General features: G+C 42.8%; 1 protein-coding gene across 3 annotated transcripts in view; it reads right to left on the bottom strand.

Moving 5' to 3' along the window:
• ap1ar (adaptor related protein complex 1 associated regulatory protein) overlaps positions 1-23,078 on the bottom strand; it is a 102,812-nt gene that overhangs the window by 68,530 nt on the left and 11,204 nt on the right. Inside the window, exon 2 of one of the 3 annotated variants that reach the window (XM_069926190.1) lies at positions 11,461-11,589. The exons of 1 other annotated variant lie outside the window; for it this stretch is intronic. In XM_069926190.1, coding sequence (XP_069782291.1) covers positions 11,461-11,589 — 129 coding nt within the window. The remainder of the gene's footprint in view (positions 1-11,460; positions 11,590-23,078) is intronic. One more of the 3 variants, XM_069926191.1, reaches the window with a different exon arrangement.

The raw sequence follows: 23,078 nt of genomic DNA, 5'->3' as shown, positions 1-23,078 counted from the left end.
TTCCTCCTGAAGTCCACAAATCATCTCCTTGGCTTTGCTAACATGGAGTGGAAGGTTGTTGGTGTGAAACCTCTCGATGCGCTGATCTATTTCCCTCCTGTATGCTTTCTCATTGCCATAAATCCACGTGTTTAAGAAAATGAATCATAAATAATGCATAATTCCTGCCATCAGGATAGAGGTATGGGTGCCACAAGAATTGTACCACTAGGTTCAGGAACACTTGCTCTCCTTTTACCAGACTCCTAAACAACAAACTCAGAGACTCATTTAAGGACTTTTACTTTGCACATAATTTATTATTGAATATTCATTCTCTCCATCGCACTATTTATTTATATTTCTCTCCTTTGAACAGGTATCTTTACCCAAGTTTTTTTGCTGCGCTATTCAGATGTAGAAATTCTATCTCGTCTGCAGGATAAAGAATCTCAGTTGCATGTGATGTCATGTGTGCACTCTGACAATAACTTTGAACTATTTTACAAGCACAACAGTGTAATTTGGTGCAATCTCCCACTTTGACTCAATTTGCAGAGATTTGAAATCATGTACAAATTGAGCAACAAATGACTGCAGATAAATTTATTCTCAAACTCTGCTTAATGCCAAGTTTGACATTTTTCTTTTGAGAAGGAAGCAAACAGTTTTTTTTGGAAAATCTGTACACCTCATCAATAGAACAACTGCAAAATATTTCAGCTATGTCCTCCTAAATCTTAAATTTCAGGGGAGTATTTGATCAGGTGCAGTTCACCTTTCCCTGAATGCAATATTTTAAACAAATAATTGGCAAAAAGACATTCTGCCAGAACAAGATTTAAAATCTGTGACAGGATTTGGGATGAGAGGAGAAAGCTCAAATCTACTCACCATGCAGAGACAAAGACATGATAATACTGATAAAAATGTGGCCAAGAACTCCCTTGCACAACCGAAGATGGAATTTAGCACACATTTATGGGTGTGTTAGTATCCATTCAGAAATTCAACTCCTGTTTCTTTAACAGTATTTTCAGTTTTACTTGGGTCAATTTTTACTTGGACCAAAAGTGCAGCGAAATTAATTTATCACAAGACTTTCTGCTTCATTAGAGTCTAAAAACCAACAGGACTTTATTCACGCACAGAATCATCAAGTTTCTTTTAATGAATTTCCCCAAAATTGTTCACTGTGTCAATACCCAAACAGCAATCTTTGTCCTTGATGAAATATGAACTTCATGTGCCTGGTTTGCTTTTACTCAAGAAGCCTGGGTCACAGACACTCTTGGCTTTGTACCCTCAGGATCATCCCAGGCTACTGCACTTCATCCTCTTGCCAAAAGTTCTTTGCTGTTGCTCTGGGTAAGGGTGGGGGAAGTTTAGTGGCTTCATGCACAAAAAAAAATTCACCAATTTGACAAGATCCTTCTCCCTCCCAGAGAGAATTCTCCAACTGGCTCTCCCTAATGCATCCATTCCCAGTCAACTCAAATAATGTTCCTTTCATGACGGTAATCGTAGGAGCCCCTGGCCATTAAAGAGAGCAGCCAGTTCATTAAATCAGTGTCAACCGCACCCCTTGTGTGTGTGTCTTATTTCCCGAGTTATAACCTCGAAGTATGCCACAGTATATACCGTTAACAGCTGGCTTCAGACCACATCCACATGTTGCCACCTGCCATAACTGGGACGGGATCAATTGAAAACGCCGTGGTAAAACCAACACAATGGCACACAGGTAAACTTGATAACATCATTCAGTGAATCATACAAGATTGCATTTTGTAAACATGGACTGGTACACAATTTCTTGGTGAATTTGGCTAACTTTCCCAAGCAATTACAGACAGTTGACAAACAAAACACCTTCACATTATGAGTGAAGAATAATTCCAAGGATTTCTCCTATAAACCTCATTTGCCAACACCCCCAATACTGCGCATGAGTGCTTGGCCATTGATACAAAAATCTCAAGAACTACTTTAAAGGAGTACTGCTGTCAATCCATTTTTCATTTAAGGTTAAATTTGTATGTGCTAATTATCTTTCTTGGTTACAAAGTTCAGTCACTCTAATCTTTCTTCTTACAAACTGAAAACAGATGACACCAGAGTAGAATTCCCCCCCCCCTCACAAAAATAACACAAGTTCAAAATTTGGTTTTAAATCAATATGTTGCAATGTCTGGGTATTATTTAGCTGCTTCTTCCCGCAGGCATGAGATTGATAATCTGAGCTGCTGTTCGAGATTCCTGCAATCCTTTGCCCCTCTTCTTTTGCAGTGTACAGATTTTATTCATACCTCTATACAACTATAAACTTTGGGGGGTAAAAAAGCAGCCTTGCAGTCAATAGGTACCCACCTGTTTAAAACAGGTGTCAATCATGCCCAAGTAGAGTATGGTAACCTGCCTTAGTGACTTTCTACCAGTGGCACTCACATCAACAGCGATTAAGTGTTTTGAAAGGCTGGTGTTGAAGCATATCAGCTCCTGTCCGAGGCGACGTGGATCTATTCCAATTCGCCTATCATGGCAACAAGTCTATGGTGGATGCTATCTCACTGACTCTACACAAAATATGGAACACCTGGACAGCAACAATGCAGACATCAGGATGCTCTTTATCAACTACAATTCAGCATTTAACACCATCTCCTCAAAACTGATTAGAAAACTTCAAGACCTGGGACCCAACACCTTAATGTATAAATGGATCCTTGATTTCCTCACCTCTAGACAACATTGTGGATTGGTAGGAACAACTTCACAATTTTCCTCAAAACCAGAACACCACAGGATTGTGTTCTTAGTCCCCTGCTCAACTCACTTTACATCCTTGACTGTGTGTCGGCATACAGGGGGAAAGACTGAAAACTTGGCTGAATGGTGCACCAACAACAACCTCACACTCAACATCACCAAAACCAAGGAGCTGATTGTTGACTTCAGGAAGGGAAATCCAGTGATCAATGGGGGAAATCAGAGGTGGGGAGGGTGAGCAATTTAAGTTCTTGGGAGTAACTCAGAGGATCTTTCCTGGACTCAACACACTAATGACATAGTGAAGAAAGCATGTCAGCACCTCTACTGCCTCAGGAGTTTGCAGAGGTTTGGTATGACATCAGAAACCCTGACAAATTTCTACAGATGTGTGGTAGAAAATGTGCTGACTGGCTATTTCATGGACACCAATAACCACGAGCTAAAGCCCTGCAAAAGATAGTGGTCACAACCTAGGATATCACAGGCAAACCCTCCCCACCATCGAGAACATCTGAAGGGAACACTGCTGTCAGGGAGCAGCAGCAATCATCAAGGATAGACACCACCCAGCACTTGTTCTCACTGCTACTATCAAGAAAGAGGTATAGATGCCAGAAGACTCCCACCACCAGGTTCAGGAACAGCTGCTTCCCCTCCAACATCAGACTCCTCAACAACAAACTCAATCAGGGACTCATTTAAGGACTCTTACTTTTGCATTTTGTTTTTCTTCTCTATATTGCACAGAATCAGCGTTATGTGATGCCATGTATGTACTCTGACAAAACAGATACTCCCGACAGTTCCCAGTTCCATTCTGACCAACCAGTGGTATCTCAAAATGGACGCAAATATGTTAGTAATCCATGTAGTCCCCACACTGACCCCATGCTCTCCTGACTGCCTGCTATCAGTCCTCACACTGATCCTGTGCTCTCCTGACAGCCCGCTACAAATCCCCACACTAATCCCACTGCCCCACACTCTCCCGACAGCCCACTATCAGTCCCCACACTGATTCCACTGCCCCACACGCTCCCAACAGCATTCTTTTATCCTGAGAACAGAGAAATGCCGGGACGTCGTCTGATGGTCATTATCATATGCATGTGACCGTTAGCATTGGTGTATGTATGATTGAGCATAATTTTTTTATTTACATTTTTTTTTGTTTTAAAAAAATTACACAACTTTTTTTTTCAGTCATATGTATGGATGGTCATAAATCACGCAGGTTATAAGTTGGGGAGTATCTGTAAATCTGAATCTAGCTACGAGGCAGCAAACCATTTTGACGATCTATCAAACCAGCACACAGTATCATTGACCTACTACCATTAAGGAAGTGGTACAGGAGCATCAGAATCAGGACTGCCAGGCTGGGAAATGGCTTCTTCTCACAGCCTGTGAGATTGATGAATAGTATTCTGTGACCGAGCAGATCATTCCAAATAGTTCTAAATACTTATTTTAAATTTTATCTTGATGCATATATGTGATTATTATGTGTGGTGTATTCTGTGTATGTGTGCACTATGGTCTGAATAAACATTATTTTGTCTGGTTACACATGATAATAAATTTGAAATTTTTAACAGTCCAACTTGTCTCAGAGGCACAACTCTTGCACAGTACTATGAGAAAGCTGCACGGACAGAAATACTCTCTCTCTTGGAAACAATAATTTTGAGTTCCTACTACAGAACCCACATTCTATCTCTTACTTTGAAAACAATTAGGCGATAGAATGCACTGAAGCCTAATAGGCACAAACATATCCTCTTGTCCAGCCGAATGTACCATGTTTTTAGTATTTCACCCTTAAATGAAAGTTACAGCAGCTGCTACTCGTGTTTTAACCAAATCAGAGTGATTACTGTACAGAAGGCAGTCTAGCCGGTCATGTTCAAACCAGATCTTTGAAAGAGCAATCCAGCCACTCTCCCACGCTTGCCCTGTGGCCCTGAAAATTCTTCTTTCTGATAGGCGTTCACTTCCCTTTTGAATACAACAATGAAAACTGACCCGACTACTCCTTGGCGATGTATTGCAGACACTCATCAAGTTTTGTTCATGCCACTCTTGGTCCTTTTGTCAAGACATCTTCATTCTGGTCTGGCTTCCTGACTCTTCCACCAATGGAATAGTTCTTCTCCACCCACCTTCACAGACCAATGTTTTCTGTGTACTGCTTTACCAAACTCTACACTGTCCAATTCACACAACAAAAAGCAGGGGTATCCCATAGGTGCAGGAGCCTCTCCACTTCTAAACATCAGGTGAAAAATGGGCAGGCAACAGGCAAAACTAATTTTCCATAGATTTGAAAACAATCAAGCCAAAGATTTTTTTTTAAAAAGTGTGTTGACCAGTTAATCTCTGCCATGAACTTGAATCTGTAGGAAAGCACCAGCTTCATAAACAGTATCAATTCTATTCACAAAACAGCTATAGAATATTTATAGTTCTAAATATTTCACTAAAAATGGCAGAAGTTAAATGTTCAACAAGTATTTTAAATTTAAAATTTTCAAATTTTGGGGCTCCTTTTTCAATCATTTTCATGACCTTTAATGGTAATGATAATTACAGTAAGTACTTTATATTTTCTGAATATATTCCTATATAAAAATCTAATAAAATATTGAAAAAGACAGAAGTTAAACTTGTGCTCGATAATTAGTATGAGGAATAATTGCTGTCGATGACTGTCTGTCATTTGTATTCTTTCAGGTATCAAAGAACACATTTGCAATAATTATATCAGAGATGAGTGTTATGTGGGGAAATGGCAATTATAGCACAGAACAATTTAAGCAGACTTCCTTGACAAAGCTCCCAGACAAGTCAACTGTACTTAAGCACAGCAGAGTGCAAAATATGTACAATTCTAGTGCTACAGAAAACAATAATTAACAAAAAAAAAGTGCAGGGCATTTGGTGAGGTAGGCTTTGATTCAAGAGATGCTTTACATACGACTTATAACAGCAGGAAGAAACTGTCCTTGAATCAAGCAATATGCATTTTCACTTGCACTTCTGCCTGATGAGGGAGGGAGGAAGACAGTAAGACCAGGGTGGGAAAGGTCCTTTAATAAATTGGCTATTTTCCCAAAGTAGCAGGAAGTCGATGGTTGTGTGATGGCCCAAGCTGTGTTCACAACTATCTGCAGTTTCCTGCAGTCTTGTACAGACCAATTCCAGTACTGTGCGGTAACCACATAAAATACTTTCTACTTATAAAAATGTACGATGATGGACTGCATCACTAAATACACAGATTTAAGGGGTTAAAATGAACAGGATGGCTATCTTCATTCATTTCCTTGATGTATTTTTCTCACATGTCGTGAATTTAATTATGGACCAATGATCTATTGAAAATGTATTAAAATATAGATAATCTGTCACAAGTTCAGCAGGATTGCAGCTGGAGAAAACTTCATATTTCCATGGCCAGGAACACAGCAAGCACAATTCACAGTCTGTGGCTAAGGGGTTAATTAAAACTGTTGATGCAAAGCTTCTAAAAAAAAGTGGAGAACAAACCAACTCTGGAGATAGCTAATTTTAGCCAGGATGATTTAAAAGGGACCCGAGGGGCAACCTTTTTTTTTTCCAGAGAGTGCAATGCAATTACGTTTAAAAGACATTTAAACATGAATATGAAAAGGAAATGTTTGGAGGGATATTAGCCAAATGCAGGCAAATACTGTATGACAAATTTCAATATTCAACCTTGTCTACATGAACAAGTTGGGCTGAAAGGCCTTTTTCTGTGTTGTGCGACTCAACAGTTCTACCATAAAGAATTATCTCTTCCACTGCGACACACCAAGGACCTGTCAGTCACCAGACAATACACTGCCAGATCATCAGGAGACTTATCACTGAGATGGCTACGAGGACCCACTATTAAAAATGTGTGAGAAAGAGGTACATCAGAGGTTGTTATGTCAGAAATTTAGTTAAAAGTACTGTGATTTCTCACTTTAAACCAATCATCACAGCAGAAATAATCCTGGTAGATTTTCAATTATTATATTTCTAGATCACATTTGGGTTTAGTGTGGACACTAATCCTGCACACTGGTAAGCAATTGATTTTTGTGGTATAATATGAATTATTGACATCTTTCAAGCATGCGACTGGTACAATTTTAACTTTGCTCCACCATGCAGTGTGAAATGTGCTTATTGGTAACGCAATGGGCTATGGTCTTTCAGAAGATGCTCGATTAGCTATTGCTTGTTAGACACATTGAAGCTTATGAATAAAGAGTCAGTAACCAGGAGGGTACAAAACTAATCTGGGGAAGAAAGCCCAAAACCTGATTTTCAGACTGAAGAGTAGTAGGTATTGGAGTACCTCAGTAATCGTTAACAGAACGATTGCTGTTTGTCATATGGTTCAATGATGTGGCAGGGGAGCATGGGGGAAGAGGCACTGTGTCGCATTTAGAAGTTTGTAAGTGAAGCAAAGCTTGATAGAAAAATTAATAAGAGAAAGACTGAACAGAGAGACTTCAAGGGTAAACAGAACATTTGCTAGAATATGACAGATAAAATATAGATCGGGAGTTTGTCAAATGGTACAAGATCAACATCCCGAGTCTCAATGTGGACAAGGCAAGGAGATGATTGTGATTTTCTGGAAGATAAAGGTCAACCACTCTCCACTGCACATCACTGGCCCCATTGAGGAGAGCACAAAGTTCCCTTGGTGGGTATATGTCGGATGTCCTTTTCTGGACCCCAACACCTCATTAGTCAAGAAGGCACTCTTAGGGAGGTTGAGGAGAGCTAGGCTACCCGGCCCCAACTTGACAATATTTTTTACAGGAGTACACTTAAGAGTACTGAATAGAGGGTCATCTACATAAATGTCACTGAGTAGCAGGATAGGTAAACAGTAAAAGGATATGGGATCCTGCATTTCATGAAGAAAGACATAGTATAAACTGTACTAAATCTACACAACTGACAATGTAACCCAGCTGGGAATTACTGGCTGACTGTCTACATTATCCTTGAAGATAAGATAATGTGTTCAATATCTGAAGTATTGATAACCAGGAGTCAAATTTAAGGTAACTTGGAAAGTAACCAAAAGAGGTGCAAGGAAAAGCCTGTGCTACATGTAGTTTGGGTAAGAGTGTATGATCAACTTGCAAGGAATAGAATCAATAGTATTTTTCAGGAGAACTGTGTAATATTTAAAGAATATAACCAGAATATCAAGAGGGTGTTGAAATAATTGAATTGCACAGGAAAGCTCATGGAAGATTAATGGCTTAAATTATTTTCTTTGATACTATTCTGTACTTCAGTGAAAATATTTCTAAGATCAGTACAATTATATACAATACAACTCCAATTATCCAAAATGATATGGACTGGGCCTATGTTTGGATAAACTTTATTTTAGATAACTGGTCATTTTAAAAAAAAGCCCATTAACAACAGCAAATCTCTTGTAATAGCGTTTAAACAACAACAAACAACAAGGGAGACTTTTCAACATTTAAAATAATGTTTAATTCTCACCAAAAAAAAATGCTGGCCACCACCAATCACCAACACCTCCCCACCAAGGCTCCACTCCTATCCAGGAGCCCAATGTCCCCGCTGCTGCCAGGAGGTCTCTATCTCGATTCTTCTGACCACTTGCGGCTGAGAGACAGTGGCATGTAATTTGAGAGGGAGAGTTGGGGAAAAAAGTCAATAGGGGAAGGTAAAGAAAAAAATGGAAAGAGAGAAGGGAGGGAATTACCTGTCGAGTTAATTTTTTTCAACCCGGAAGGTCAGTTCAGCTCTGAAAAAAATTTGGATAAATGCAGCTTTCTGATTTGTTTCAGATAACCTAATTTACCCTCAATTTAAAATTCTTTTTTGTATAAATGAGGATTTCAGAGAATCTGATTTTGGATAATTGGAGTTGTACTGTTTTTCTTTGGCTTGGCTTCGCGGACGAAGATTTATGGAGGGGGTAAAAGTCCACGTCAGCTGCAGGCTCGTTTGTGGCTGACAAGTCCGATGCGGGACAGGCAGACACGGTTGCAGCGGCTGCAGGGGAAAAATGGTTGGTTGGGGTTGGGTGTTGGGTTTTTCCTCCTTTGCCTTTTGTCAGTGAAAAACAGCTTACAACCTTAAGGAAATTCAAACTAGTGTGACCTACTACTTTAAAAAAAAAGCTAATTGTCCATGATGTTCACAGTTGATTATGACAAAAGGCAAAGGAGGAAAAACCCAACACCCAACCCCAACCAACCATTTTTCCCCTGCAGCCGCTGCAACCGTGTCTGCCTGTCCCGCATCGGACTTGTCAGCCACAAACGAGCCTGCAGCTGACGTGGACATTACCCCTCCATAAATCTTCGTCCGCGAAGCCAAGCCAAAGAAGAATACAAGTTTTCAACATACAAGAGGAGGCTGTTTTTAAATTGCAAACCATAGCAGTGCAGACCACCCCAGGTAATAAATGGGTTCCTTTTTGATTGACACACAAGCTGATATGGTCTTCAAATCAAAAATAATGAAAACTGGACAAGGTAACGATCACCACAATTCAACAATGAAAGGCATCAAAGGCACATAAGACTGATAAGAACATTTACTAAAAATGGAGAGGGTATACTAGTTCTCTTGTTCATAGGAATGAACATGTGCATGTCGTGTCAGACTTTAGATTTAATAACATGGGATCTCATTCGTATGTAGGGTGCCCTCAAGTCAAGCATTTATTACCCTCAATAACCTGTATGAATACCTGGAACTTCAACTACATTACATAAAATTTACATGAAGTGGAATTCTGAGCACGAGACAGTGTTAGCACTAAGCATGGGTAGGAGGTTGAGCACAAGCTGTTGAAATGTTCTTGCTTGAGCAGATTCTAAATTGCAAGACTCAGATTCAGCACTCAATGCTCTTTCTTGCTTGTTGTGACAGGTGATCACAGCATTTGCCCTTTGATTTGTCAAGCTGGGCCAAGATATCAAGTGAAGTCAGAACATCCCTTAATCAATTATGCATCAGCACAAGGCCATCTTCAAAGACAAACCCCCACAAAGACCAAAAATTCATATCATTTAATTGAATTGAGCAAAGAATATTTTTGACAGGAAATTTCTGGGAAGAAAAGGAAAGTGAAAATTATTATTTTTTTTTAAATCAACCAGCACCAGAAAATATCTCCCTCCCTGTTACGCCAGGAAAAAAAAATCCTTACTAATCACATTAATGCAGTGATTGGGAAGATGATGGCGGTTGGAATGAAGTATCTTAGTTAGCAGTTCTTTAAGATACAGTCATACTTTAACCTTCAAATTCAAACAAACCTGCATTTAATACACAAACAGAATATGATGGCATCTCCTGCCTATGACCTCAGCCACCGAGAAAATGGATACAAAGGATTGTCATTCTCTCTAGTTCACATCCATCCATCATCCAAATTGATAAAGTGGCCTGCTTTTTGTTCATACTTTGATGAAGGGCTCATACCCAAAATGTTTACTATCTTTGCTTCCTACGAATACCACACAACCTGCTGAGTTTCTCCAGCACTTTTGTGTATTAAACTTTATCCTTTAGAATCACTCATAAGAAATCCTGGAAAATGCTACTCACAACACTGGCAATACAAAAATAATACCTTCCCAAAGCAGTTAATGATACAGATACATTTTAAACAGTTGTTTACTTGCAATGCTCCAGCATTATAAAATATAAAAGAAACATGGAAAAAATAATTTGCATGAAAGAGAAAATAAAAGCAATTGCTGTTCCTCTAAACCTTTCGGAAGGAAAAATATTGTTGGGCTAAAGGAGAAACTAATTTTAAAAGTCTATTAAAAGAAATGAGACCCATTCAGAGAATACAAGGCAAAACAAAATGAGCAGAGAATACAAGGCAAAACAAAATGAGCAAAGTTTAAACCTAGACATGATAATGTTGTTATTTTACTGCTACAGGTATTGGTTACCAATTTTTGATTTTTCACAAAATCAAGGGAGCTATAATCAGTCTCTAATGGGACCCAGTCAATGTCAATCCTTTTCTCCAATTTCTTTTCCATTGTCCATCATAGGAATTTGAACTTTTGATTTACCACTGGCAACCTCTGTACCTGCAGGAGTGTAAGGGGACAGGACAGGACAACAACTGGCCTACTGTCAATCAGTCGGCCTGAAGGGATCAAGCCCCACCCGGTCGTGTCAATCACCCTCCGCGATATAAGCCTGTGCCAGCCTCCCGAAGCCTCACTCTGAGTTACTGCAGCTACATCCAGCCTGGCTCGGTGGAAGTCTTTATGGAAATCTTTACCTTGTGTGTGTCTGATTCTGGCTAACAGTGCACCACAAATTAATCCACAAAATTTTCCCACAGCTGCCATGGAAAAACTCCTGAGCGCAGGGAGCCATGAAGTCGACCCACGCAACACGGAAGCCCAGACACACTTCGAGATCTGGCAGCATGCTGTCGAGGCGCACGCAGGCGGCATCCTGGACTCAGATTGGAAGAGGCAGGTCCTTCACTGGTTAAAGCTGGGTCCCCACATCTTCCAGACAACCAAAGGCTGCTCCACATACAAGAGCACAAGGACACTCTCGAGAACTTGTACAACTCCCTTCGTGAATGCAGTCTGTGCAAGGTACCTCCTCAATACCCGAGCCCAGCAACCCAGGGTGATGGCTGAATCTTACCTGAAACACCTGCGAGAGTTGGCCTGACCGTGTCTAGCTGAACCCGGAGTAGGCGCAGAGGTGGTCGAGAGGCTGATCCGGGATGCCTTCGTCCAAGGCTTTCGCTCGAGGGCCATCCGGCAGAAGCTGCTGGAAGATAGCATCCATGCTCTGACCAAGACAGTGGAAGTGGTCCAAACCCTGGAAGCTGCAGCCCCGCACATCGAAACCTTCAATTCGAGGTTCCCCCAGGCTCCCTCATGGCCCTCTCACACTGCAGCCCCAGACTGAGCTGGGGAGGAGAACGTTGCTGCGCCAGATGCCTGGAGCCCCTGTAAGTACTGTGGGTCCTGGTGTGGGTCAGACCGACGATTGCGCCAAAACTGCTCAGCTAGGAACCAGTACTGTTCCCGATGTGGCAAGAAAGGCCACTTTGCTAAAGTGTGCCTCTCAAAACCAGCTGGCAGCTCAGCGGCCCTCTATGACCTCCCCACCTTTCCCGCAGACCCCTCCACATGCGCGTGCCGAGCAGCGCCATTGTCCCCACTACGACTTCCACCTTCCCCTACCCCAATGGTGCAGCATCCGGCACCGCCAGTGACGATTGCAGCATGCGTCCCAAGCACATGGACCAGCCCCCGCCCTCACCGAGAACTACAGCGACAGCACTTCCAGCGCACAGTATGACGTCATTTCCGGCTGGCGTAATGATGTCACTTCTGCCGGCCCTGACGACGTCACTTCCCCTGGCGCAAAGAACACAGCTGGGGAAGGAGGCCAGCCACACAGCAGGCCACCATATGCCACCGCCATCTTGGGCCAGGCAGCGGCCAATACGTAGGGTCCCCTATGACAATGGGGACGATGTGGTCAACGCGGGCGATGACCAGGCTGCCCCACTGATGCACCCCACGCCTCCGGACGTCATTGGTTGCCGCAAGCCGCACCCCACGACCGATGTTGACAACGTGGGCAATGACCAGGCCACCCTACCGACGCTCCCCACACCTCCAGATGCCGTAAACCGCCACACACAGCTGAAGAGCAACAAATCCGATCCTGAGATGGTTCTGGCTGCCACCACTCTGACCAGGTATATCCCTCACAACCTCGGGCGCTCCACGATGGACGTGCAAGTTAACAGGCAGGTAAAAAAGTGCCTGATCAACAGTGGCAGCACCGAGAGCTTCATTCACCCGAGCATAGACCATGCCTGAGATTAAAAATCCACTCGCTCGATCGCCCTCACCGCCAAGGATAAGACTGTTGGTACCCTTGGGCGGTGCTCAGTCGATATAACTGTGGGAGGGGAGACATACACAGAGTTCAGGCTCCTGGTCATGCCGAAACTCTGTGCCCCAGTCTCCCTGGGCCTGGATTTCCAGTGCCACCTGCAGAGTGTCACCCTTACCTTTGGGGGGGCCCCAACCTCCATTCACCTTACACAGTGCACCAACCTACCAGCCCTGGCCAACCTGCGGCCTCTCCACACTACGCATCACCCCACCGGCGCTCTTCCCACATCTTACGCTAGGCTGCAAGCCGATCGCTGCCAGAAGTAGGCGCTATTACACTGCAGACAGAGACTTCATCAAGGTGGAGGTGTGGCGACTCCTGGCAGAAGCTGTCAGAGTCCAGTAACATATCTTGGAGAGCCCAAGTCCTGGTGGTCAAAGGGGGAAGTAAGCCGAGGATGGTCATAGATTACAGCCAGACCATTAACCGGTACAGCCAACTGGACACCTACCCCCTGCCGAGGATAGCTGACACGGTCAACAAGATAGCCCGCTACCGGGTTTTCTCCATGGCACATCACAAAATTCCCATCCACCCGAAGGACAAGCTCTATGCCGCCCTAGAGGCGGACAGGTGCCTGTACCAGTTCTGCTGAGTTCCCTTTGGGGTCACGAACAGAGTCTCCGTCTTCCAGTGGGTGATGGATCGCACGGTAGACCCGCACAAGCTAAAGGTGACGTTCCCATATCTGGATAACATATCACTATCTGTGGCCATGATGCTAACCTGAAAAATTCCTCCAGATGGCCGGGGAGCTGAACCTCACTTACAACGAGGAGAAGTGTGTGCACCAGCCTCGCCATCCTGGGGTACATCGTGGCCTATGGGGTCATCGGCCCAGATCCAGAAAGGATGCGCCCATTAATGGAGCTACCTCACCCACCCACGTTAAAGGCCCTCCGCAGGTGCCTGGGCTTATTCTCCTTTTACTTGCAGTGGGTCCCTCGCTTCTCGGACAAGGTCCACCCACTGGCCCAAGCCACAACATTTCTCCTTCCACCCGAGGCGCAGGGAGCCTTCATCCGCATAGTCCGTGGTTCTAATGGGAATCTCTTTTGCTTCTTTCTCTTACTGGAAGTGGCACCAGTCAATACTAATGGCAATGCTTTGCCTTACACTAACTAAAGGAAATTACTTGTAATATTATGTTTTATTACATTACAATAAAAGAATCTTGAACCTGCAAAGAGGTAATTTATTGTGAAGTCAACAGGATCCCTTTAGACCTCTGCTTTCTGAACTCTCTTCCCATTTAGAAAAGTCTACTTCTTTATTCCTTCTACTAAACACTTCCCTACACTTCCCATCTGCCGCTTCTCTACCCACTTTCCTGACCTGACCAAGTCCCTCTGTAAAATCCCTACTTCTTCAACACTAAGCACCACTCCATCAAGCTTTGCATTACCCATAAACGTGGCCACAAAGCCAACAATTTCCATCATCCAAATCATTAAGAGTTTGAGAAACACAAATTAACAGCAGAATTTGCAAAGCTATAGTTAGGTCAGTGGTTCTTTTTCTTTCCACTCAATGCCACCTTAAGTATTCCCTATGCCATAGGTGCTCTGTGATTAGTAAGAGATTGCTTAAGGTGGTGTGTGGGTGGAAAGAAAAAGTTTGAAAACCACTGTTTTAATCATACTTCATTGACTCGTTATGTGCACTGTTTCATAACTCCAAAAGGAAATGGGCCAATGACAATTTTTCCTCAAATAAAATATTTTAGTAACAATTCGGTCTAGAACAGTGATTCTCAACCTTCCCTTCCCACCCACATACAACCTTAAGCAATCCCTTACTAATCAAAGATTGAAACCTCACCAATAGCACAACACAATTCAATGAGATAATCACCAATATTAACAGGTTAAATATTTCCCAGAAGTCCATCACATTGCTATTTCAGTTTAAAAATTAAATGCCTTGGCACATCTCTTAGTACCATAAGATGTAGGCTCAGATTTAAATCATTCAGCCCATTGAGTTTGTTTGCTTTTGACACAATTTTCTTCTCAACCACATTTTCCTTCCTCCTCCATATAACCTTTGACACCCTTATATTAAACAGGTTAATCCATATTAGGTTTATATATTATTCTACAAACCCTTGTATCATACAATTGCACATTCTTATGAACAAGTGCAAAACTAATTTGAGAGAATATAAACCGAAAGCGAAGCTTCGCTGAAGAATTAATTAACTGACAAACTGAGCCTTAAGGTCTAACAAACTGGGTTACTATATTTCCTTCAGTGCGCTAAAAATACTTTCCCTTCATTTCTCACCTGACATTGCAAGCAAATCAGAGTCTCAAACACAGCTGGCTATTAAGTGCGAATTACTGCTCAAATACATCTTTATTTTGACAAAAAGTGCTTTTCACTGTAGAAATTTGAAAATTTCATGCAAATAGCAAGGAAAAATAGGTGAATAGTTGCCATCATTAATGCAAAAATAATTCACCAAGGACCAATTGAATGATTTATGAACTGGCACCAAGCAGCCAAACAATTTGCTTCCCTTGGCCACCAACTGCAGACAAGACTGCATTCTTCCAGTGTCACAAGGTTGCTAAACTTGCACATTAAACTTGTCATGGAGCACAAGTCTCATAATAGTGCAAGGAACTTTTTAATATAGTCTGTTATTAATAGACTGCAATCAACTTCTGAGCTTCAAAGCAAATAATTTAAATAGTGCAGCTTCAATTCAGTTAGCGAAATAAAGCCCAAGATTTGAATGCATTCGGAGTTTCTCCAGCACTTTGTGTATTAAACCACAATCCATAGAATCTGCAGACTTTCTTTTTTAACCCCAAGATTTGAATGTTATTTCTTAAAAAAACGAGGTTTTACCTTTCTTTAGCTTTTTTTTTGGAAAATAAAAAGTCCTTTACTTTCCTGTATTTTTCATTGATTTAATTCACATTTTTAATTATTTTTAAATTCACTCTCCTCTATCTTTGCACTATTTATCAATCCTCCAATCCCTCTGGCCAAGAAATTATCTGTTGACTCAAGATCCAGGTACCACGCTGCATTTTGACATCATTCATTAGCTCACATATTCAGCAACTCGTATGGCAAAAACAAAAATGGGGCTGCCGGCCACATGGCAATTCCAATCAATGAATTGCAATGATACACTTAGCAACATTTAAAATCTTTGCCCAAGATCACAAAACTATTTGGTTGTGACTCGTATGACAAGGGGTGGAATATAATCTTTCAAAATAAAAGAGAGCAATTAGAAATTAAACTCTTCATATATCTAAGTACAAGATTCAAATAGTATCAGTGCTGAACAATTGCTCAGCAAAAGGAGGTGTAAGGCGCTCCTTCTGTCCGATAGCTTGCAGGTCTCCTTTGGGCATGGTGTAGTACCTGTTTAGCCTCCTGATCAGGGTCACATGAAGCCATGGATTGCAGATGGTGGATGTTTTTTTTTAAAAAAACAAGTAGATTCTACAAATCAGAATTTATGGTTGTAAAACTAAAAAACACTGGGCAGAATAATCTGTGGATCAATGGCCAGGGTTACCCGTCCAGTATGGACACTGAAACTGAAGGCGGCAACGGGAAACCACTTCAATATTTTTTCCCAGAATAATCATAAACTCAACATTGACTATGCACTCAGCTCAAGGACGGAGCCTTAACCAAAGGAGAACAGGGGAGGCAACAACTACAATTTGGAAAGTCCAAGATTGTGATGGATGGAGGGACATGATTGACCATGCGGAATGGCAAGGCATCTGAATGATGATGACAAGATTAAATTTATTGCCATGTAATGAAAGTGTAATATTACACAAAATTGCTTTTGCCTGCTGCAAGGCAGACAGATTCACTATCAGCAGAAATTGCCTGAAGCACCTCTTACAGTCAGAGAAAGAGAGCAAAACAGAGTCACCTCAGAGTCACTGAGTGTCCAAGGATTTGCCTCCAGTGCACCCGCAGCCTCCATAGCCACACAGACTCCAGTCCAAACCATTGGCAACCTGAGCTCCAGATCTGAACCTCCGACACAATCAGGAATCCTTCATTGCCTTCAGCATCCTCTTCACGTCCCAGTTCCAATACCTGGTACCCCTTCAGCCAGTTTCGAGCCAATCTCCAGCAGTCCACAGCCCGGCGCGAATTCCCCGACAGCAGTCTCCAGAAGCCCGCAGCCCATGTGGGTTCCTCGCCTCAAGTCGTCACCAGCTCACCATATGCGTGGGTCTTTCAGCCACAGAACACCCTCACTGGTCTGCCACCATGGCCACTGTCCCTTGGGCTGTCTCCTCTGCTTCTCCCTCTCAGACATGGGGGGGGGGGGGGGGGGGAGGGCGATCTTCCTGTTTTCTGGTGCTCTGTGCCAGTCCTCCACTTACATGGAGCCTCACTGCTGCTGTTGATCAGAGGCGCCACCATCTTGGGCACAGACCTCACAGTTCTAGTATTTTAAATAAAGCTACTATCGGCTTTTTTAATGGGCTGTTGGACTCCACAGGAGTGCTGTTTCTCTGCTCCTTGCTCTCCATGGGTCTGCATCAGTGCTGCTGTTACAGTGGATCTGGCAGTGCCACCATTTCCATATTATATACAATAAGTTCAAGGTTCAAATCTGATTGTGTGTATGCATATATATATATATATACACACACACACAACTCGATGAAACAGTGTCTCTCCAGACCATGATGCATGCACAAAAACAATATGCAGTATGTCAATATCACATAAATAATTAAAATAAATACATAAATCTTGGGGATGATTGTCAGTTACTGGATACTGTTCATCTTAGCCTGTGAGAAGAAGCTATTCCCCAGCCTGGCAGTCCTGACTTTGATGCTCCTATACCTTTTTTGATGGTAGTGGGTTGAAGATGCTGGGTGCTAAATGGAAGGGGTCTTTATAATTCCTTGAGCCCACTTTAGACAGCACTTTCAGTAAATGTTGACCAGAGGGAAGGGAGATCCCAGTCATCCTCTCAGCTCTTTTAATGATCCTCTGTGTGGACTTGCTGACATTAGCGATACAGCTTTACCTCCTATGGACACTGCACGACATGTTGAGTTCCTCTAGCATTTTTTTGTGATTTTATTAACTATCTTTAATTTTGACTTTCATTAAATCAGATAAAGGCAGGTCCTTTTCTTCCTGTAGGATTTTACTGGTTAAGTTGTTGGTCCAACAGACATTACCTGTTGAAATTGGTCTCACCAACAGCCGTCTCATTTATTCAACTGCTGCCAATCTGAACAATTACCTTGGCTAAGCTCCCCCTATCCAATCTAAGTGATCAACCAGATTGTTGTCTGAAAAGGGCACACAAAATCATTGAGGACCCCTCCACCTTGCCCACAGCATCTTTCAGCTGCTCCCATCAGGGAAGAGATACAGGAGTATCACAGCCAGCAACACCAGGATGAGGAACAGCTTCGTCCCACAGGTAGTGAGAATGCTGAATAACCATAGGAACTGCTCTCTCTCTCTATAGACACACACACACATATATATATATATATATTTCTTTTCTTTCTTTGGCTTGGCTTCGCGGACGAAGATTTATGGAGGGGTAATGTCCACGTCAGCTGCAGGCTCGTTTGTGGCTGACAAGTCCGATGCGGGACAGGCAGACACGGTTGTAGCGGTTGCAAGGGAAAATTGGTTGGTTAGGGTTGGGTGTTGGGTTTTTCCTCCTTTGTCTTTTGTCAGTGAGGTGGGCTCTGCGGTCTTCTTCAAAGGACGTTGCTGCCCACCGAACTGTGAGGCGCCAAGATGCACGGTTTGAGGCAATATCAGCCCCACTCGTCGGCTGCAAGGATCGACAACGAGATAGACAACAGACTCGCCAAGGCAAATAGTGCCTTTGGAAGACTACACAAAAGATTCTGGAAAAACAACCAACTGAAAAACCTCACAAAGATTAGCATATACAGAGCCATTGTCATACCCACACTCCTGTTCGGCTCCGAATCAAGGGTCCTCTTCCGGCATCACCTACGGCTCCTAGAACGCTTCCACCAGCGTTGTCTCCGCTCCATCCTCAACATCCATTGGAGCGCTTTCATCCCTAACGTCGAAGTACTCGAGATGGCAGAGGTCGACAGCATCAAGTCTACGCTGTTGAAGATCCAGCTGCGCTGGGTGGGTCACGTCTCCAGAATGGAGGACCATCGCCTTCCCAAGATCGTGTTATATGGCGAGCTCTCCACTGGCCACCGTGACAGAGGTGCACCAAAGAAAAGGTTCAAGGACTGCCTAAAGAAATCTCTTGGTGCCTGCCACATTGACCACCGCCAGTGGGCTGATATCGCCACAAACCGTGCATCTTGGCGCCTCACAGTTTGGCGGGCAGCAACCTCCTTTGAAGAAGACCGCAGAGCCCACCTCACTGACAAAAGGCAAAGGAGGAAAAACCCAACACCCAACCCCAACCAACCAATTTTCCCCTGCAGCCGCTGCAACCGTGTCTGCCTGTCCCGCATCAGACTTGTCAGCCACAAACGAGCCTGCAGCTGACGTGGACTTTTACCCCCTCCATAAATCTTCGTCCGCGAAGCCAAGCCAAAGAGAGAGAGATATATGAATACTTGTCCTCCATGTGTATTGTATTGTACGTCTGCATATTTTGTAGCAAGGTCTGGAGAACGCTCTTTTGTCAGTTTGTCCTTGTGCAATCAGATGACAATAAATTTAACTTGAGACTTGAAAAATAACATTTACCCCTTTTACACAGATGATTAAAGCTGGGTATGATTCCCCTTTCAAGTGCTTCACCTAGCTGTGTGAACGCATCGAAGGCAGATTGTGGGTCTGAACTTGTCCAGCTTTAATCTGCCAAGGTAGGTAGTGTCAGAGGTGGAACAGGGCTGTACTACATGTCCCACCTCTTTGCTTTGAGAAGCTAGCTTGCTGTGTAAAAGGACTCACCGACCTGTTTTTTCTGTTCTGTGTAGGCCATTTTATAGTGGGGGGAAAAGCAAATGTAAAGGTGGATATTCTTCGTCTTTACATTGCTTAATTTACCTTGTTGACAGCTTTGAAGGCAGATTCAGGAAGCGGACTCTGAGTCAGAGGTGGAGCAACTTTCTCCACCTCCTCTGCGAAAGCAATGCTGCTGAAAGCGGTGGGCGGACGTTGTCAGCCTGGAATCCAGGAGCAGGATTTTTAAAATCCCATATGCTGATTACATTGCTAATTACATTGTGCAGATCTGCCGGAGTCCTAAGACTGCTTGAACAGATCTTCACCAGCACTCTTACCTGCTCTTCGGTTGCCATTTCACATATAGGCTGCTTTCCCTTCTCGGCGCGGTGATGGGCAGAGCTCCGTATCACTTGCCCTGTCTCCTTCAGCACTGGAAGATGGTTCCAGATGCTGGCGAGTTGAAAGCAACGCTGGTCCACCTTGAAGGCCTTCTCCATAAAAAGCCAAGTTCAATATTTTTTTTTCATTGAGCCAACTTCAAGGCAGCGTTACACCATAAAAACGCCTCATGAATAAGCAAGCAGGCTTCCAGAGGCAGGTCATGTGTACAGCAATAATGCGGCTTCTCAGTACAAAAAGGGCTACTGACACGAGTGCCCTTCAATGCACATTAACAATATTTCAGAGCTTCAGGTGATACTTCCATCTTTTACTCAAAAGAATATACCTGTTAACATTTATGTACCCATATGCAGTTGCGTTAGTAGAACATACTACACTCCGTGGGCCTTTTCTTAACGCACTCACCAGGTGCAGAAATTATTTAATTTTCTTTGCATCAATTTCCCATAAATTCCTCCATTTTGCAACTGACAAAACCAATCTGCCCTTTCAACAGCATGACAAAGCCTTCTCCCCCCCCCAGTATCAGTCAGCTGTTGTGTTTCATTGTGCATCAGTGAGAACATGATCTATTTCTCTACACCATCAGAAGCTGATAAGCCAAGATCATCAACTTTACTGCCATTCTATCTACTTGAATTCTCAAGTTCCCAGTTGCTCATTCATGATGATGAGGTTACAAAATGGCAGCCTTATTTACCAGGTTATTTAATCCTCTTTCTTGACATTCACAGTTCCACTCTATGCAAATTTCATTCAACTTAAGAGATATACAAGCCTCCTGGAGGCAAACAAGAAAATCTGCAGATGCTGGGGTCTAGTGCATACACAAAAAATGTGATGGTAAAACTCAGCAGGTTATGCAGCATCCAGAGGAAGCAAAAGGCAGTCTATGTTTCAGGTCTGAGCCTCTCTCCCCCCCCCCAAGGAGTGTCGAAAATCGGGCAGATTTCCGAATAAAAAGGTGGAGGGGGGGGCTTGGAGGAGAGAGAGAGAGAGAAACCAGATGTGCAATGTCTAATATGTAAGGGATAATAGGTGGAAAGACGTGGGAAGATAGAAGAGAAAGGTGGTGAGCTGTGTGATCACTTGGTCATAGAACTTGAGCAGCAGGGATGACAGAACAGGAGCAGTAAGAGACTTTCACAAAACTTCCTTCCTTGCTGCCCTCAAACTCCACAACTATGTCTTTAGCTACCAAGGTCCTGTAGCGTAGAACTGCATTCCCCAAACCTGCAATCTACTGCTTTCACATGGCCTTTTAATCCTTTTTGTTCCAGTTGGCTATCTTGGCCTTGTAGTGTTGTATTGCATTAAGGTACTCTCAGTTTCATGCAAAATAACAACAGTCCATGGTGATTATTAAAGATTGTTTACAAAAAAAACAAACTATGAAATCTATGGTACTCTTTCCATATCTTCAACTCTTCGACTAAACTAATGGACTCCATTACTGAAAGAACACGCAATGCTTCAGATTTATTAAGAATAGTCACAGGAATTAAATCAATACTGATTGTACAGCAGTACATTAAACTCATGCTTTAAAGCTGTACTTGTAACCTAGCTCCTATGACCATTAAGAAAAAAAATTCACATGACCATGCACATTGACAGAATATTTCCACTGGCTGCAGCTTATTCAACTGCTAAGGTGGCAGCCTTGACTTCGTCTTAAAATCCTCATCTGAGTTTGAGGACTGAGGATTCAATTCAACTCAAGGAGTGTATAATCAAACCTGACATCACAGTGAGGTGCTGTGTGATTGCAGCACTTTAAGAGACCCTGGCTTTCCATTTAAACGTTGAAATGAGGCTTCATCTGCCTAGACATGATGGTTGCAACTTCCATACAGTATTACTTGAGCATAATAATTAGATAGACAGCCTCCACATTACAAAAGGATTACAGATCTAGAAAACTGTTCATGCCACAATTTTCTTTCGCACATAACCCCATGGTCCATTGTTACAAGTGGAGATGCAGAACAGTAACCAGGTGTACGAATCACCCTCCTTGGTCCATCAGGCCTCTGTCCTGATCCTCCCTCCCGGTCCTCATGTACTGGCTTTTCTCTCTGTATTTCAGTTTCGATGAAGGGCTCCAGCCTGAATCATCGACTACCTACTGCCTTCCATGGATGCTGCCTGACCTCCTGCTTTCCTCCAGCTATTGGTGTGTAACAATGAATATGCAGTGAGGAGGTGGGTGGGGGCACTAAGAGAAAGCCTTGAAAGTCTCCAAAGCAAATCCCTTGTGGCCAGCAGAGACATAATTGTGTTTAGAGGCTGACAATCTGTAGGGAATGGCTCTCCTCCTGGCACCCAAAGCCTTTTCATCATCTCATCATCTAGGAAGCACATATTGGAGTGAGATAGAATGCTCAAGACAAACAAATCAAATTATATGGCACCCCTCCCTAAAAGTGAATACTTTACTCTACCATCATACTGTCTGGAGTGGTCCGCAGTTACTCAAGTGCTCACCACCTCTTTGCCACAAGGCCAAGCTGGATCAGTACATTACACCTATATTAAGCTAACCTGAAAATTCATCTCCAGTACTTTATTGTTGCTAGGTCAAAATTCTAATACTTATGCTCCAATAACGATGTACATTATCCAGATGGAATGCAGTGGTTCAAATGGGTAAATTCCCTTCACATTCTCAAGGACAATAAATGCTAGCTTTCTGAATGTCAACATTCTAGAAATTAATAAATTAGACTGGAAGTCTTCAGCTCAATCTATGGTGTCTACTGTGTTTCCGATTGTTATTAAATGCAATATCGTTATATTTAATTGAATTGATTACTCCATTTATACAAATTGGAAACCTGGCTTTGGGTCCCAAGCACTTACCCCCCCAAGATTATAATTAAATATTCTAGAAATGATGATTCCTACATTTTCAAAGAAAGGCAGGTTCCTGATTCAATGACATTTTATACACGAGATTCCCATGAACTGTAGTTAATTATTTTCTGAAAAATACAAGCTTCAAACTTTAATCCTCAACA

The sequence above is a fragment of the Narcine bancroftii genome, chromosome 3 (genome assembly GCF_036971445.1).
Source record: "Narcine bancroftii isolate sNarBan1 chromosome 3, sNarBan1.hap1, whole genome shotgun sequence".
NCBI classification, from domain to species: Eukaryota; Metazoa; Chordata; class Chondrichthyes; order Torpediniformes; family Narcinidae; genus Narcine; species Narcine bancroftii.
This window is presented reverse-complemented; position numbering and strand designations above follow the sequence as displayed.